The following is a 15439-nucleotide window of genomic DNA, read 5'->3' on the forward strand; positions in this document are numbered from 1 at the left end:
GCGCCAAACTGAATACACAGTAGTATAGAATATGAACCAGTGCCATAGATGGTTTAGATGAGTGTCAGGATCAATCATAGATCTGTGTTGAGCACAGCCAAGATACAATTAGGAACAATTCAATATAGATCAATTAAAAAGAGGGGAAAATATATCTCATACAAAAACTTCATCCCCAATGCATGCTTTGCAATCCCCAATGGAAACCATGACCCAGGTTTTTGCAAAATTTAGGCTATAAAGTTTTCCACAACTAGTTAACCGGAAGGCAGGAGATTGGGGTTAATAAATCAGCTATAATGGAATGGCAGAGCAGACTTGAAGGGCCAAATGGCCTAACTGTGCTCCGACATCTTATGAATTCACAAGCAGGTTCAAACATAGGAAGGGATTTGGGTAAGGTTCCGGAGCCAGTCAACCCCAGCAGAGTCCTGAGCAAGTTAAAAATCAATGGTAAAAAGACAAAAATGACTACCCGTTCTGGAATCAGGAACAGGAAACAGAACATTGGAAGAACTTGCCAAGTCAGTCAGTTTCTGGAGACAGAAACAATGCAAGCTGATGTATCAGGCTGAGACCTAGCATCAAAACTGCAATGAATAGCAGTCTGAGGTGGTGCAAGACTGACAAGTGATAGGTAGAACCATATGGGGAGGAGATGATGGGTAAACAGAATCAGATGGGGGGGCATTGGTAGTAGAGGTGAAAGACAAAGTTGAACAAAGAGAAAAGAAAATCAGGTGGACAGGTGAGTGTGTGCGGGAGAGCAACGCGTGGCTAATCTAAAACTGGGAGATTTGATGTTCATACCACTGGATTGTCAGTTACCCAAGTGGAATACAAGAAGACCCTCTTTCTTCTGGAAATATGGCTGCACACTCTCCAATTCTATTTCTGGGCTGTACTTTTCTAACTCTAATCGGAGTTCTCACACACATTTGCTCTTTCAACCCCCCACCCCCACCCCAGATGCACAGCAATAAAGCTCCCTTGGTCCTCATCTTCCACCATCTGCACCAGCCTCTGCAACCAACACAACATCTTCGTCATTTGCAACATGATCCTAACTACCAATCACAGCTTCATTGCTTCTCCCTACTCCACCTTCTCTACTTTCGAGATGGACTATTCTTTTCACGACTCCCTGATTGCCCATCCCTTCCTACTCACCCATCCCCCTATTCCTTGGCATTTCCCCCTGTAAGCACTAGAGGGAAATGCCAAGGAATCCCTTAACCTCCTCCCTCATCATCTCTTCCAACCTGGTCTACTGTATTCAGTACTCCTTGTGTGATCTCTTCTACATTGGTCAAACCAAGCATATTAGCATAAGAAGCCGCTTTGAAGAGTACTTGCACTCGGTTCACAATACCCACCACGAGCTTCCTGTTGCATGGCACTTTAACTCTCCTTTCCAATCCCACACTCCAGAATGACCAACACAAACTGATTGAACCACGTCTCATATTCCATTTGGGTTACTAACAACCCTATATAAATAACATTGGATTTTACAATTTCAGGTAAACCACACTCCCACTGTTTTCCTTCCTCAGACACTCACCTATCTACCTAGTTTTCTTCTACCTTTGTTCAGCTTTCCCATCTCCAGTCTGGTCCCAGCCATAACCAATCAGCCTCTGTCCCAACCATTCATATTCCACATACTGCAACACCCAAAGCATGTCTTCATCTACTTATCATTTCTTCCCTTTAGTTCTATCCATCACTAATCAGCCTCTATCCAGTCAAACTTCTAGCAAGTTTTCCTCTTCACTCTCACTCCTGATGGAAGGTTTCCCATCCAAACATCAACTTTCCCATTTTGCCTCCACAGATGCTGTGGAGCCCATGGAGTTCTTCCACTATTCTGCTTTTTTTTTGTTAAAAATCATTGGTTTTGACAGAGTTAGCCAAGATGGGAAGTGGGAAGAAGTGTAAGTACTATAAAATGCAAAATAACAGTATTATTGATGCATTCCCAAGTCTACTGAAAAATATCTGAAGAGATATTATTTGAGGGAACAAAGATCCTCAAAACACCTGGTGCTTTTAACTTTCGGCAAACACAAAGATGCTGCAACTTGACAGGATCATGTTGCTCGCTTTAAAATATCAAACAATATTTACTACATTAAAAAGCTTGTGCTTGCACAAATGACTAACCTTCATAGACAAGCAGCTGATAAATTTAAGATCAATAAAAGAAGGAATTTTAGAATTAAAAAGATAAATAACATGTAACTGTGCTTTCGGCATATAGATTTAACCTTGCTTAAGAGTTTATATTATTTAATAATTTCATGTAACTGTCAAGTGAGGGATGCCAGTAAAACCAGCACACAATTCCTTATTTAAGCAGATCATCGCCAAATGGTAAGGGGCAGAGCATTCATGGTCTTGGTCCTAATTTCAGAATAATACTCTTTATCACTCCAGTGTTTCCCCCACCTTATATCTTGTAGCAATCATTTCAGTCACCAAGTTAGGTTTCTATTTTTTTAAAAAAGAGGACTTGTGTCTACCAGGGGACCTGACTGCAAATAGTCACACTCATTTCAATATGATCCTTACTATCACATAGCTAGAGAAGATATTAATCCCCTTAGACTGGCTTTAGAGGTGTAATCACTGTGGTTTCTATCTTAGATGCTTTTTTTATGGCACCCTGACTCATACAAGCACCCAATATTGAAGTCTTCTTCAGCTGACTTGCAGAGCTTTTAGAAGCTGAAAAGAGATAAGTATACCTTAGGGAAACTGCATAAATTTACTTTGGGATTGTAACTGCATGTCCCAAGTGTGGCAGCTGAGAAAGGCCATGTACACAATTATTGCCCACCTTACATACAAAAAAAGTTAGTCATTGCAGCATACAGGACAAGCTTAACATCTAAACAAGAAAACACTGAGTTTGTAATTGCGTACAACTATTCCGTTGAAGAGTTAGAAGAATAATACAACCTAGAAAAGTTGAAAGCAAATTTAAGCACTGCATAATCTTGTGGGTGCATTTCAGCACAGTGACCCACCTTTGACGATCCATTCGAGTACATCTGGATCATATTTTCAGCTCCCAACTTCACCTTCAGCTCAATATCCAATTGTTTCTTCAAGGCAGCAATTCGACTGTTATTTGTATTCTCAGGGTTAGGAGTATCTGGGGTTCGTGGACAATCTGAAATCATAATGGAATTGTGTATGGAACTCCATAAATGCCTTGTGTTATACATCAAAATATTTATTGTTTCAATTTTTTTTACAAATTCTTTATTTTGCAAGAATTTTTAACACTCCCCTGGTTTGAAATGCAGGTGAACGTTACCAGATTTTTTTTCCCTAAAGAAGTGAACAAGACAATGACACTTAGAGTCCCTTACAGAAGGACAACTGCTCATAATTGTACTGTGGAGAGCATTCTGACAGACTGCATCACTGTCTGGTATGGAGGGGCTACTTCACAGGACCGAAAGAAACTGCAGAAGGTTGTAAATCTAGTCTGCTCCACCCTGGGCACTAGCCGACAAAGTAGCCAGGACATCTTTAGGGAGCGGTGTCTCAGAAAGGCAGCGTCCATTGTTAAGGACCTCCAGCACCCAGAGCATGCCCTTTTCTCACTGTTACCATCAAGTAGGAGATACAGAAGCCTGAAGGCACACAGACAGCAATTCAGGAATAGCTTCTTCCCCTCTGCCATCTGATTCCTAAATGGACATTGAAGCTACCTCACTTTTTTTTTTACTGTACAGTATTTCTGTTTTTGTACATTTTAAAAAAATCTATTCAATATATGTAACTGATTTACTTGTTTATTTATTATGTTTTATTTTATTTATTATAATTTTCTCTCTGCTAGATTATGTATTGCATTGAACTGCTGCTGCTAAGTTAACAAATTTCACGTCACATGCCAGTGATAATAAACCTGATTCTGATTCCAAGTGTCCCACAAAATTTCCACCCAACATCTTGTAGAGTTCAAACCTGCTGATCAAGTCCAATGCAGACCATCTAATCAGACTGAAAGTTGGGCAGAATTGGCAGATGCTATTTACTCCCAACAAGCATGAGGTGTGAAAAGACAAGTAATAAAGGGGAAGGTCACATACAGTAAGTTGTAGGACATTAAGAAATATTGATGGTCAAAAGGATCTGTGGGTTCTCGTCTAGTCTCCTGAAAGTGGCAATACAGGTACACAGACTGATAGATGCATATGCCGTGCTTGTCTTCACAGGTCATAGGTGGGCCACAGGGCCTGTTCCTGTTGTATAAGTGGAGAGGCGAATCATCACAATATTGCCTGATTTGAAGGACCATAATTATTGGGAGAGACTGGATAGACTGGGCTTGTTTTTCCCGGAGCAAAGAAGGCTAACATGACAGAAGTATATGAAATTACAAGAGGCACAGATAGGGTAGATAGCATATTCATTCTACGGTCAAAAACAAAAGGGTATAAGTTTTAGTTGAAAGCAAAGAGTTTTAAAGGGGATGTGAGCAAGAAGTTCTTTACACAGAAAATAGTTAATAATAGAACTCACAGCCAGGGTCAGAGTCATACAGCACTAAAACAGGCCCTTTGGCTCAAATGGTCCATACCCACTAAGGTGCCTCATTCAAATTAATCTTATGAGCCAGAGTTTGGCCTATAACCTTCTAAATCTTTCAAATCCATGTACATGCCCAATTGTCTTTTAAAAGTTGTTATTGTATCTGCCTCAACCCGTCTCTATCAGCTGATTCCACATACATACAACCCTTTGTATAAAACTAAAGTTGCCTCTCACAAGTTCCACTTTAACCTTACATCTATGCCCTCTAGTTCCTGATACTACAACTCTGAGAAATATAGACTGAGTGTTTTCACCCTACCCATGTCCCTTGTGGTATTATACACCTCTGCAAGATCACATCTCACTCTCTTATGCTCTAACAGATAAGTTCTTCCACTTCCTCCTACAAATGAGTCTCTCAAGTCCTGAAGACCTGGCAAAACCCTTGTAAATCTTTCCTGCACTTTTTGCAGTTTAACACCATCTTTTCTATAGTAGGGCAACCAAATCTCAACATAGTACTCCAAGTGCACCCTCACCAGCTGCCTGTACAATTGCACTACAACTTCCCAACTTTTATACTCAATGTGACACACACAAAATGCTGGAGGAACTCAGCAAGCCAGGCAGCATCTAGGAAAAGAGTACAGTTGATGTTTTGGACTGAAACCCTTGAGCAGGGCTGCAGAAAAAAAGCTGAGGAGTAGATTTAAAAGGTGGGGGAGGGAAGAAAGAAACACAAGGTGATAGGTGAAACCTGAAGGGGGAGGGGATGAAGTAAAGAGGAGGAAGTAAATTGGTAAAAGAAACAGAAGACTATGGATGAAAGAAAAGTGGGGAGGAGTACCAGAGGGAGGTGATGGGTGAGCAAGTTGATAAGGTGAGAGAGGGAAAGGGGGTTGGGAAATGGTGAAGGGCTGGGGGGGAATTACCCGAAGTTCAAGAAATCGATACTCATGCCATCAGGTTGGAGGCTACCCAAACAGAATATAAGGTGTAAAAACACCATCCCCTTCTCTCAATACCTCTGCCTCATCTGTTCTCATGATGAGACTTTTCATTCTAGAATGAAGGAAATATCTTCACCGGGACTTCCCTTCCTCCACCATCAACGCTGCCCTCAACTGCAGCTCTTCCATTTTACGCACATCTGCCACTCCACCAGGGATAGGGTTCCTCTTGTCCTCACCTATCACCCCACCATCCTCCGTGTCCAGCACAGAATTCTCTGAAGCTTCCACAATCTCCAACGGGATCCCAACACCAAGCACATCTTTCCCTCCCACCACTCCCCTGCTTTCTGCAGGGATCGCTCCCTATGCAACTCCCTTGTCCACTTGTCCCTCCCCACTGATCTCCCTCCTGGCACTTAACCTTGCAAGTGGAACAAATGCTACACCTACTCCAACACACCCTCCCAGCGTCAAACTCTGAGGCACACCACTAGTCATGAGGCTTCAATGCAAGAAACAACCTTCTATCATCACACTTTGCTTTCCGTTATCAAGCTAATTGCATGTACAAGATATTCTGCAGATGCTGGAATTCTTAAGTAACATACACAAAAGGCTGGAGGAACTCAGCAGGTCAGGCAGCATCTACAGAGGGAAATGAACAGTTGACATCTTGGGCTCAGATCCTTCATCAGAACCCAATTGTATATTCAATTAGCTAGATCTCCTTGGATTCCATGTAATCTAACTATCAGCCTACCATGTAGAATCTTATGAAAGTGAATATAAACTGGTCTGCACTCATCAACATTTTGATCTTCTCATCAAAATCGATTGACATTATATTTACAGATGTCCCCCGCTTTTCGAACGTTCGCTTACGAAACCTCACTGTTACGAAAGACCTACATTAGTTACCTGTTTTCACTAACAGGTGTTTTCACTGTTATGAAAAAAGGCAGCGCGTGGAAAAAGCAGCATGCGAAGAAAAGAAAGCAGCACGTGACACGTGCCTGTGAGCAGCTGTTAGCAAGATGAGTTCTAAGGTATCAGAAAGCCTAAAAGAGCTCGTAAGGGTGTTACACTTAGCGTAAAATTAGACATAATTAAGTGTTTCGATTGTGGTGAATGAAGAAAGGACGATGGGAGTTTGGCTTGTGGAAGGTGACGAAGCTGATGTTGAAGAGGTTTTGGCATCCCATGACCAAGAACTGATAGATGAAGAGCTGATGCAATTGGAAGAGGAAAGGATAACAATCAAAACCGAATGCAGTAGCAAACGAACCGAAAGTGAAGTCATCCAGGAACTGACCGTGAAGCAACTGCGTGAGATTTTCGCTGCAATGATAAAGTACGACTTTAATTTTGAAAGGGTACATCAGTTTAGGGCATATTTGCAGGATGGTTTGAGTGCTTATAAAGAACTGTATGATAGAAAAATGCACGAGATTAGCGGTCAAGCAAGCCTTCCACATCAACCACAGCAGACGACAAACCTCGACCTTCGACATTGAGGCAGGCAGACATAGTAGAAGATGACCTGCCTGCCCTGATCGATGATGAGATGATACCCCAGTGTCCCACCACCCCAACCCCCGGGCTGCAGACAGATACCAATCCACGAAGAATGCAGCGGTAGCCGGGACGCACCCAACACATCTTTAAGAAAAAAGCCAAAACAAACAAACTAATTAATTAGGTGCAGGGTGGCACCTAATTAATTAGCTTGTTTGTTTAAGCTTTTTTCTTAAAGATGTGCTGGGTGCGTCCCGACCACCGCTTGTACCCCTGCATGCTTCGCGGATCAGTATCGGTTCGCTGCCCGGAGGGTGGGGGTCACTGCACCACTCCAACCTCCAACAACTCAGCCTTAACACACCATCATCAGTGTGCTCGATGTCTTCCCAATTCTGGTAAGTGATACTACACTGTATATACATTATTTCTACTTTATATCGGCTGTGTATTTTTACGTGTTATTTGGTATGATTTGGCAGTTTCACAGCTTAAAGGTTACTGGAGAGCACTTGCGCCGTGTTTCTGCCGAGAGTGCTTGCGTGAGATTTTCACTGCGGAGAACAGTGCGACAATGATTCTGGAAAAGTATTTCTACTTTATATAGGCTGTGTATTCATCATATCATTCCTGCTTTTACTATACGTTACTGTTATTTTAGGTTTTATGTGTTATTTGGCATGATTTGGTAGGTTATTTTTGGGTCTGCAAATGCTCACAAATTTTTCCCATATAAATTAATGGCAATTGCTTCTTCGCTTTACGACATTCCGGCTTACGAACCGTTTCATAGGAATGCTCTAACCTTCGGATGGCGGGGGAAACCTGTACTGGCCTATAGTTCTCAGATTTTTCTTTACCGCCCTTCAGTTAGCTGGCACCGCAACCATGACTAGTGATGCAAACACCTCTCTATCACTTCTGCAGTTTCTTCTCCAGCCTCCTACAGTGTTCTTGGATGAACCTTCTCAGGCCCTAGCGAATTGGCAATCTTCACAGTTTTAAAGACATCCAGAACCTCCTCCAATGCAGACTTTCCCCAGGATCACCCCCTTTAATTTTCCTAGTTGAAGTCTTTGTCTTTTGCCATTGTAAAAAGAGGAAATTATTCATTTAGGAATACACACAAAATGCTGGAGGAACTCAGCGAGCCAGGCAGTATCTATGGAAGAGTGTACAGTCTACATTTCGGGCCAAGACCATTCATCAGGACTGGAGAAAATAGAGATGAGGAGTCAGATGAAGAAGGTGGGGGGAAGGAGGAAGAAACACACTGGAGGTAGGGAGAGTGGTGAAGTAAAGGCTGGGAAGTTGATAGGTGAAAGAGATATAGGGCTGGAGAAGGGAGAATCTGATAGGAGAGGACAGAAGACCATGGAAGAAAGGGAAGGGGGAGGAGCACCAGAGGAAGGTGATGGGCAGGTAAGGAGATAAGGTGAAGGAGGGAAATGGGAAAGGGGAATAGTGAGGGGGTGGGCAGCATTACTGGGAATCCGAGAAATCGATGTTCATGCCATCAGGTTGGAGGCTACCCAGATGGAGTATAAGGTGTTGCTCCGCCACCTGAGTGTGGCCTCATCACGGCAGTAGAGGCGGCTATGGACTGACATGTCGGAATGGGAATGGGAAGGAGAAGTGGAATTAAAATGGGTAGCCACTGGGAGATCCCACTTTTTCAAGCGGACAGAGTGTAGGTGCTTGGTGAAGCGGTCTCCCAATCTACGATGGGTCTCACCAACACAAAGGAGGCCACAACAGGAGCACTGGATACCCAACAGATTCACAGGTGAAGTGTCACCTCACCTGGAAGGACTGTTGGGGGCCTTGAATGGTCATGAGGAAGGAGGTGTAGGGCAGGTGTAGCACTTGTTCCGCTTGCAAAGATAAGTGCCAGGAGGGATATCATTGCGGAGGGATGAATGGACAAGGGAATCGCAGAAAGTGGCGGGGGGAGGGAACGATGTGCTTGAAGGATTCTGCTGGAGGTGGCGAATTATGTACTGGACGTGGAGGAACCCTATCCTTGGTGGGGTGGTGAGAGAATGGGGTGAAGGCAGTGTTGATGGTGGAGGAAGGAAAGCCCCTTTCTTTGCAGGAAGACAACATTTCCTTCGTTCTCACCCTGAGAGTAGATGCGGCAGAGACGGAAGAATTGAGAAAAGGTGATGATATTTTTAAAAGTAACAGGGTAGGAAGAGGTATAGTCCAGGTAGCTGTGAGAGTTAGTGGGTTTACAATAAACATCAGCTGATGAAGTGTCTCCAGAAATAGAGACAGAGAGATCAAGAAAGGGGAGGTAGGTGTCGGAAATAGACCAGGTACATTTGAGGATAGGGTGGTAGCTGGAGGCAAAGTTGATGAAGTTGGCAAGCTCCCCATGGGTGCAGGAAGCAGCATCAAAACAGTCATCAATGTTGCTTCGGAAAAGTTGGGGAGTGATACCAGCGTAGGCCTGGAATATATTCTGTATCATGTAGCTGACAAAAAGGGCAAACATAGCTGGGACCCATGCAAGTGCCCACCTCCTCACCTTTTGTTTGAAGGAAGTGGGAGGTGCCGAAGAAGAAATTATTGAGAATGAGGACGTTTCGCCAGATGGAGAGTGATGGTAGAAAGGAACTAGTGTCCAGAAAGAAACAGAAAGCTTTGAGGCCTTCCTGGTGGGGGAATGGAGGTATATAAGAGCTAAACATCCATAGTGAATATATGAAATATGATCAGGGCCAGGGGACTTGAAATTATTGAAGAGATCAAGAGCATGTGAAGTGTCGATAGATGTAAATAGGAAGGGACTGAACCAGGGAGAGTGGGGACTGAGTCAAGTTATACATATACAAGTTCAATGGGGCAGGAACAAGACAAAACAATAAGTCTACCTGGACAGGCAGGTTTGTGGATCTTGGGTAGGAGGTAGAAACGGCAGGTGTGGGGCGAGGGAATTATGAGGTTGGTGGCAATGAATGGGAGATCCCTGGAGTTAATAAGGTCAGTGATTTTGTGGAAGACAATGGCCTAGCGCTCCTTAGTGAGGTCCTATTTGAGGGTAAGTAAGAGGAAGTGTCTGACAGTTGTCACCTGGCCCCAGCAAGGTAGAGGTCAGTCTGCCAGACTACTACAGCACCTCCCTTATCTGAGGGTTTGATAGTGAGGTTAGAAATAGTGCAGAGAGTTTGTAAGGAGCGAGGCTGGAATTGGAGAGAGGAGTGGTGAAGTCGAGACGGTTGATGTCCTGTCGGCAACTAGTAATGAAAAGATCCAGAGCAGGCAGAAGACCAGATTGGAGTGTCCAGAAAGAAGAGGAAGGTTGAAGGTGGGAGAAGGGGGTCATCGGTGCAGGCCAGAGAATCCTGGCCAAAGAAGAGGGCACGGAGACGGAGGCGGCGGAAAAAGTGCTCAGCATCATGGCGGGCACGGAATTGAAGTGTGATGCCTTACTGAGGACAGGACGCTCTGCCTCAGAGGGGAAGGAAGGGCAGAGAGGTTGCTGAAGACCCAGCACAGATGAGAGCTGGGATCAGATGGGGGGGAAGGAAGTTGATAGTGTCAGAGGAGAGGGGATGGTTGGGATGTCCAGAGAAGGTAGGCTGAGAAGAAGATGGGAGTCTCTGAGGACCCAAGAGCTGGCAGTGGGGCCAGAGAGACATTGGATTGCAGAGTGGTGATGAGAGAAGGGGAGAGACTAGGGTTCCAGTGGCAGCATGTAAAGTCCCAGCCTGGAGGTTTGCTGGTCAAGGTTGGAGTCTTCAGTTGGTGGTTGCACAATTGGCACTTTGAACATGTTCAAGGTTGTTGGAACCCGCATTTATGGCAGTGGAGTCTAGCTTCAGAAGCTGCTCAGGATAGTTAGAACCGTTGAGGTCAGCAGCAGGGATCGCGGTGTGGAGATGTCCTTGCCTACTGGCGCTGGAGATGGCAGGTTCTGTAGTCTGTAGATGGGCGATCTTCCAATCCTTGCAGGACATGAGAAAGTCAAAGAACCAGCGACTGAAAGCATGAATCTAGAGGATAAAGTAGCGGACAGATACATTGCAGTCAGCGGAGAGAGTATCCTGGAGTTGTGGAAGTAACTGGGATAGGGACCTCAGGTACCCTCTTATGGCGGAATGTGTGCTTGGAAAAAGCAGTCAAATGAATGTGAGTATCAGGGGTCCTCAGAGGGTTCAAATCAAAAGGCTTGAAAATGGATCTGGAAGCTACTTAGTACAAGCTGGCAGCAAAGACGTGTTCCCAGGAGAGATAAATGGCTGTGGTAGCGGGTCTAGGTAAGCAAATGGTCATTTTTATCTCCTTACCTGCCCATCAACCCCCTCCGATGCTCCTCCCCCTTTTCTTTCTTCCATGGACTTCTGTCCTCTTCTATCAGATTCCCTCTTCTCCAGCCCTGTATCTCTTTCACCTATGAACTTCCCAGCTCTTACCTTCAATACTCCTCCCCCTTCCCGGTTTCACCTATCACCCAGTGTTTCTTCCTCCCCTCCCCCACCTTTTAACTTTAAATCACTTTAAAAATCAAAAATATGAAGGGTTCTGATCTGAAACATAGACTGTACTCTTTTCTGTAGATGCTGCTTGGGCTGCCAAGTTCCTCCAGCATTTTGTGGGTGTTGCTTGTATTTCCAGCACCTGCAGATTTTCTCTCGCTTGTATTCATTAAGGCAGGGGTCCCCAACCTTCTTTGCACAGCAGACTGCGATGACAATATTCTTGTGGACCGGCCGACGGGGGTGGGTGTTCAAGTAGGGTTGCCAACTTCCTCACTCCCAAATAAGGGACAAAAGTAGCAGTCAAATATGGGACACTTGTGTTTACCCCGAGGAAGACTACCATGACCATGAAGCCTTGCGCGGGCACCTGTGTGTGCATGTGTGTACGTGCCGATTTTTTTCTACAAATTGGTTTTGGCTTAATCTTCCCAATTCTGTTAAGTGAAACTACACTCACTGTCTGTCTGTCTGTCTAGGTACCATATCCGATGCGGACTTTGGTGACCATGGTTTTCCATATAGATCTATCCTTTGTTTTTTTGGATGACTTCCATTTCCTCGATGTGTAGCCACCTGGCTATGCTTTTGATGTACATAAGCCAAGGTCTTCCTCTAGGTTTACTCCCCTCAATCTTTCCAGAGAGTATGAGTTCTTCTAGTTCACCTTTCCGCATGATGTGTCCTGGGAATCTGAGTTGTCTTTCTCTTATTGTTGGTGTGAGTGATCGAACTGCTTGGGCTCTTCTGAGAACTGTTCGTACATTATTTCTACTTTATATAGGCTGTGTATTTATCATATCATTCCTACTTTTACTATATGTTAGTGTTATTTTTTGGGTCTGGGAACGCTCAAAAATTTTTCCCATATAAATTAATGGTAATTGCTTCTTCGCTTTACGCCATTTCGGCTTACAAATGGTTTCATAGGAATGCTCTACCTTAGCGGGGGAAATATGGGACAAGGGCAGTCCCGTATGGAACGAACAAATTTAGCCCAATATACAGGATGTCCCGGCTAATACAGGACAGTTGGCAACCCTATGTTCAAGTTCAACGGTGCGTGACAGGGAATGAGGACAGCTGACTCATGTCATTTCATATCGCCAAATCGTATTGTTTCCTCGCGGCCCGGTAGCATATGCTTTGATACTGGTCCGCGGCCCGGTGGTTGGGGACCACTGCATTAAGGACCTTGCCCAACACAAACATGTCCCTTTGGTCTTTGAGGGCCTTATTCTCCCCTTGTTACTTTTCTCCTTAATATATATTGGAGACAGTGGAGGAGGTGGTAGATCGGCTATAATCACTAAGTTTAAGAGACATTTAGACAGCCACTTGGATCTGTTTTTTTTATACATTAGACATACAATGCGGAACTGGCCCTTTTGGCCCACTGAGCCGCACCGCCCAGTAACCCTTATCCTAATCACAGGACAATTTACAATGACCAATTAACCTACTAACCGGTATGTCTTTGGACTGCAGGAGGAAACTGGAGCACTTAGAGGAGACCCACCCGTACATAGGAAGAATGTAAACTTTCCTAGAGAATGCCAGAATCAAACTCTGATGCCTGAAGCTCTAATGGTGTTATGCTAACTGCTACACTACTGGCGTCTACCATCTGCGTGAGATGTTGGGGCTATCGGGACTTTGAGACTTTTTTTTACCGTGCCCATGGTCTGCTCTTTATCAAATTATGGTATTGCTTTGCACTGTTGTAACTATATGTTATAATTATGTGGTTTTTGTCAGTTTTAGTCTTGGACTGTCCTGTGCTTCTGTGATATCATACTGGAGGAACATTGTATTATTTCTTAATGCATGCATTTCTAAATGACAATAAACGAGGACTGAGTGTCCTCATAATCTAAGGTACAGAAAGATATGAACCAAATACAGCAAAACAGGATTAATATACAGTACTGTGCAATAGTCTTAGGCACCCTAGATATATACACACACACACATATACACATACATATATACCTATATATACACACACATATTTTATATATATATATATATATACACACACACACTTACATATACATTAGCGCCCAAGACTATTGCACAGTACTGCATTTGTCAACATGCAGCGGAAAGCAAGTTTGTATATCTGGCCGGAGCAAATGAATTTGGGAATGGCGAGGGTAGAGTGCTGCAGGAGGGGTGTGGGACAAGCGAGAGAGAATGGCCAGGGCTGGGGGGCGGGGTGTGGGTGCAGACACACCCAGCCCTGAGAAACTAGGCAAGATCATTTGATTCCAAACAATTGGTTTATTAATCATTACAGAATGTCTCTCTGGTGCTTCCCACTCCCACCCGCTCCCTTCTCCTTTTCCTAACACAATTCCCCTCTGCCTGCCTCTTTCACACTCTCAGTCCACAATAGAGACCCATATTTGAAGCAGGTTCATCATCACTCACATATGTCATGAAAATTATATTTTTTGCGGCAGCACTACAGTGCAATACATAAAATTACTACAATACTCTGCAAAAGTCTTAGGTACAAGTATATAGCAAGTGTGCCTAAGACTTTTGCAGAGTAGGTCAGCACAGATCGAAGGCCAAATAGTCCACTTCTATTCTCTTGGGACTCACAGAATCCAAGTCCCTCTATTTAGATCAAAGTTCTTAGGGAGAACTTAAATGGTATAAGATTTTATATGCAAATAATTACTCATCAATATTGTCCTAACATTATTGAAGCCAGAGAAAGCAATTCAGGTGAAGGTTATGGAGAAACCGTAACTGTTCTCATGCTTACTCTGCCTCAAGCAGGATATCTGATCTACATCAGAACAGAAAGAATAAAATAAAACCAGCACACAAAGAAACCAAAAACAAAAATGATTCCTCTTCTGCCAACCTCTCTTTTTTTTCTCCTAATTCACAAATAGGCTCTCTTCCTTGGAAATTTGTTTTTTTTTAAGAAGGAAGTAGCAAATGATTCAGAAATTAAATCCTGCTACATGAGTGGGTCAGATAAAACTCGAAGTACTACAACAACACTCATGACATTGCAGTGCATTTTTTTTGAAGTATCTTAACGGTCAACAGCAATCACATGATGCCCTTTCACTTTACTTCTAACATTGTGCTACACTATCACTTAGTTTGAAATGAATTACATCATTCTGTGACTAACACTTCGAGGCAATGCAGATTAAGGCAGGCCAGGAAGTTGCAAGGTTCAAGATAATTAGGCTTGTGCAATCATAACTTCTCTAATGACTTGTTTCTGATTTTAAACAATACTGACATGAGCCGATGATCTGTGGACACAATCGCTCATTGGTTCCTGATAGCTACTTTAATATTAACAAGTAAAATTTTTCTTGATCTAGTCAAAAACAAAAATTATCTTCAAAATATATAATCCTTACAAGCTGGGAATTCAGTGTTCAGTATTTTCTTATTACAGAAAATATAACCTAGGGCATAATTAACATAAACTGTCAGTAGCTATTTTATTAGGTACACTTGGACATTTGCTTATTAATGCAAACATCTAATCAGCCAATCATGTGGCAGCAACCCCATGCACAAAAGCATCCAAACATGGTTAAGAGGTTCACTTGTTGTTCAGACCAAACATCAGACTGAGGAAGAAATGTGATCTGTGACTTTGACGATGGAATAATAGTTGGGTGTAATTTCTGATACTGCAACCCAAGGTAAAAATAACTGAAACACTTTTTTTTTTAAAACCTTTGCATTCTAAACTTCCACATTCTTGGAGCATTTGATTTCTTAAATGTTCATATTTTTGTGTTCCCTCACAACTCATCACTCAACATTAAGAAAATTTTGTTGTCTACCTGAATCCAAATAGATGGCCATCCAGTCCTCAACTTCCATCTGCTACAGTTTTTCATCCTCACTTGTTCTATCAAAATCCTATAGGTCCTGATGAAGGATCTTGGC

At 43.3% G+C, this 15439-nt stretch overlaps 1 protein-coding gene across 3 annotated transcripts in view; it reads right to left on the minus strand.

Annotated features, from left to right (window-relative positions):
• The window catches only part of LOC134355032 (serine/threonine-protein kinase N2-like), a 160186-nt gene that overhangs the window by 55548 nt on the left and 89199 nt on the right, over window positions 1–15439 (minus strand). For all 3 annotated transcript variants that reach the window (XM_063064694.1, XM_063064693.1, XM_063064695.1), the window contains one exon: window positions 3033–3178. In XM_063064694.1, the coding sequence (XP_062920764.1) occupies window positions 3033–3178 (146 nt within the window). The remainder of the gene's footprint in view (window positions 1–3032; window positions 3179–15439) is intronic.

The sequence above is a fragment of the Mobula hypostoma genome, chromosome 12, assembly GCF_963921235.1.
Source record: "Mobula hypostoma chromosome 12, sMobHyp1.1, whole genome shotgun sequence".
Lineage (NCBI taxonomy): Eukaryota > Metazoa > Chordata > Chondrichthyes > Myliobatiformes > Myliobatidae > Mobula > Mobula hypostoma.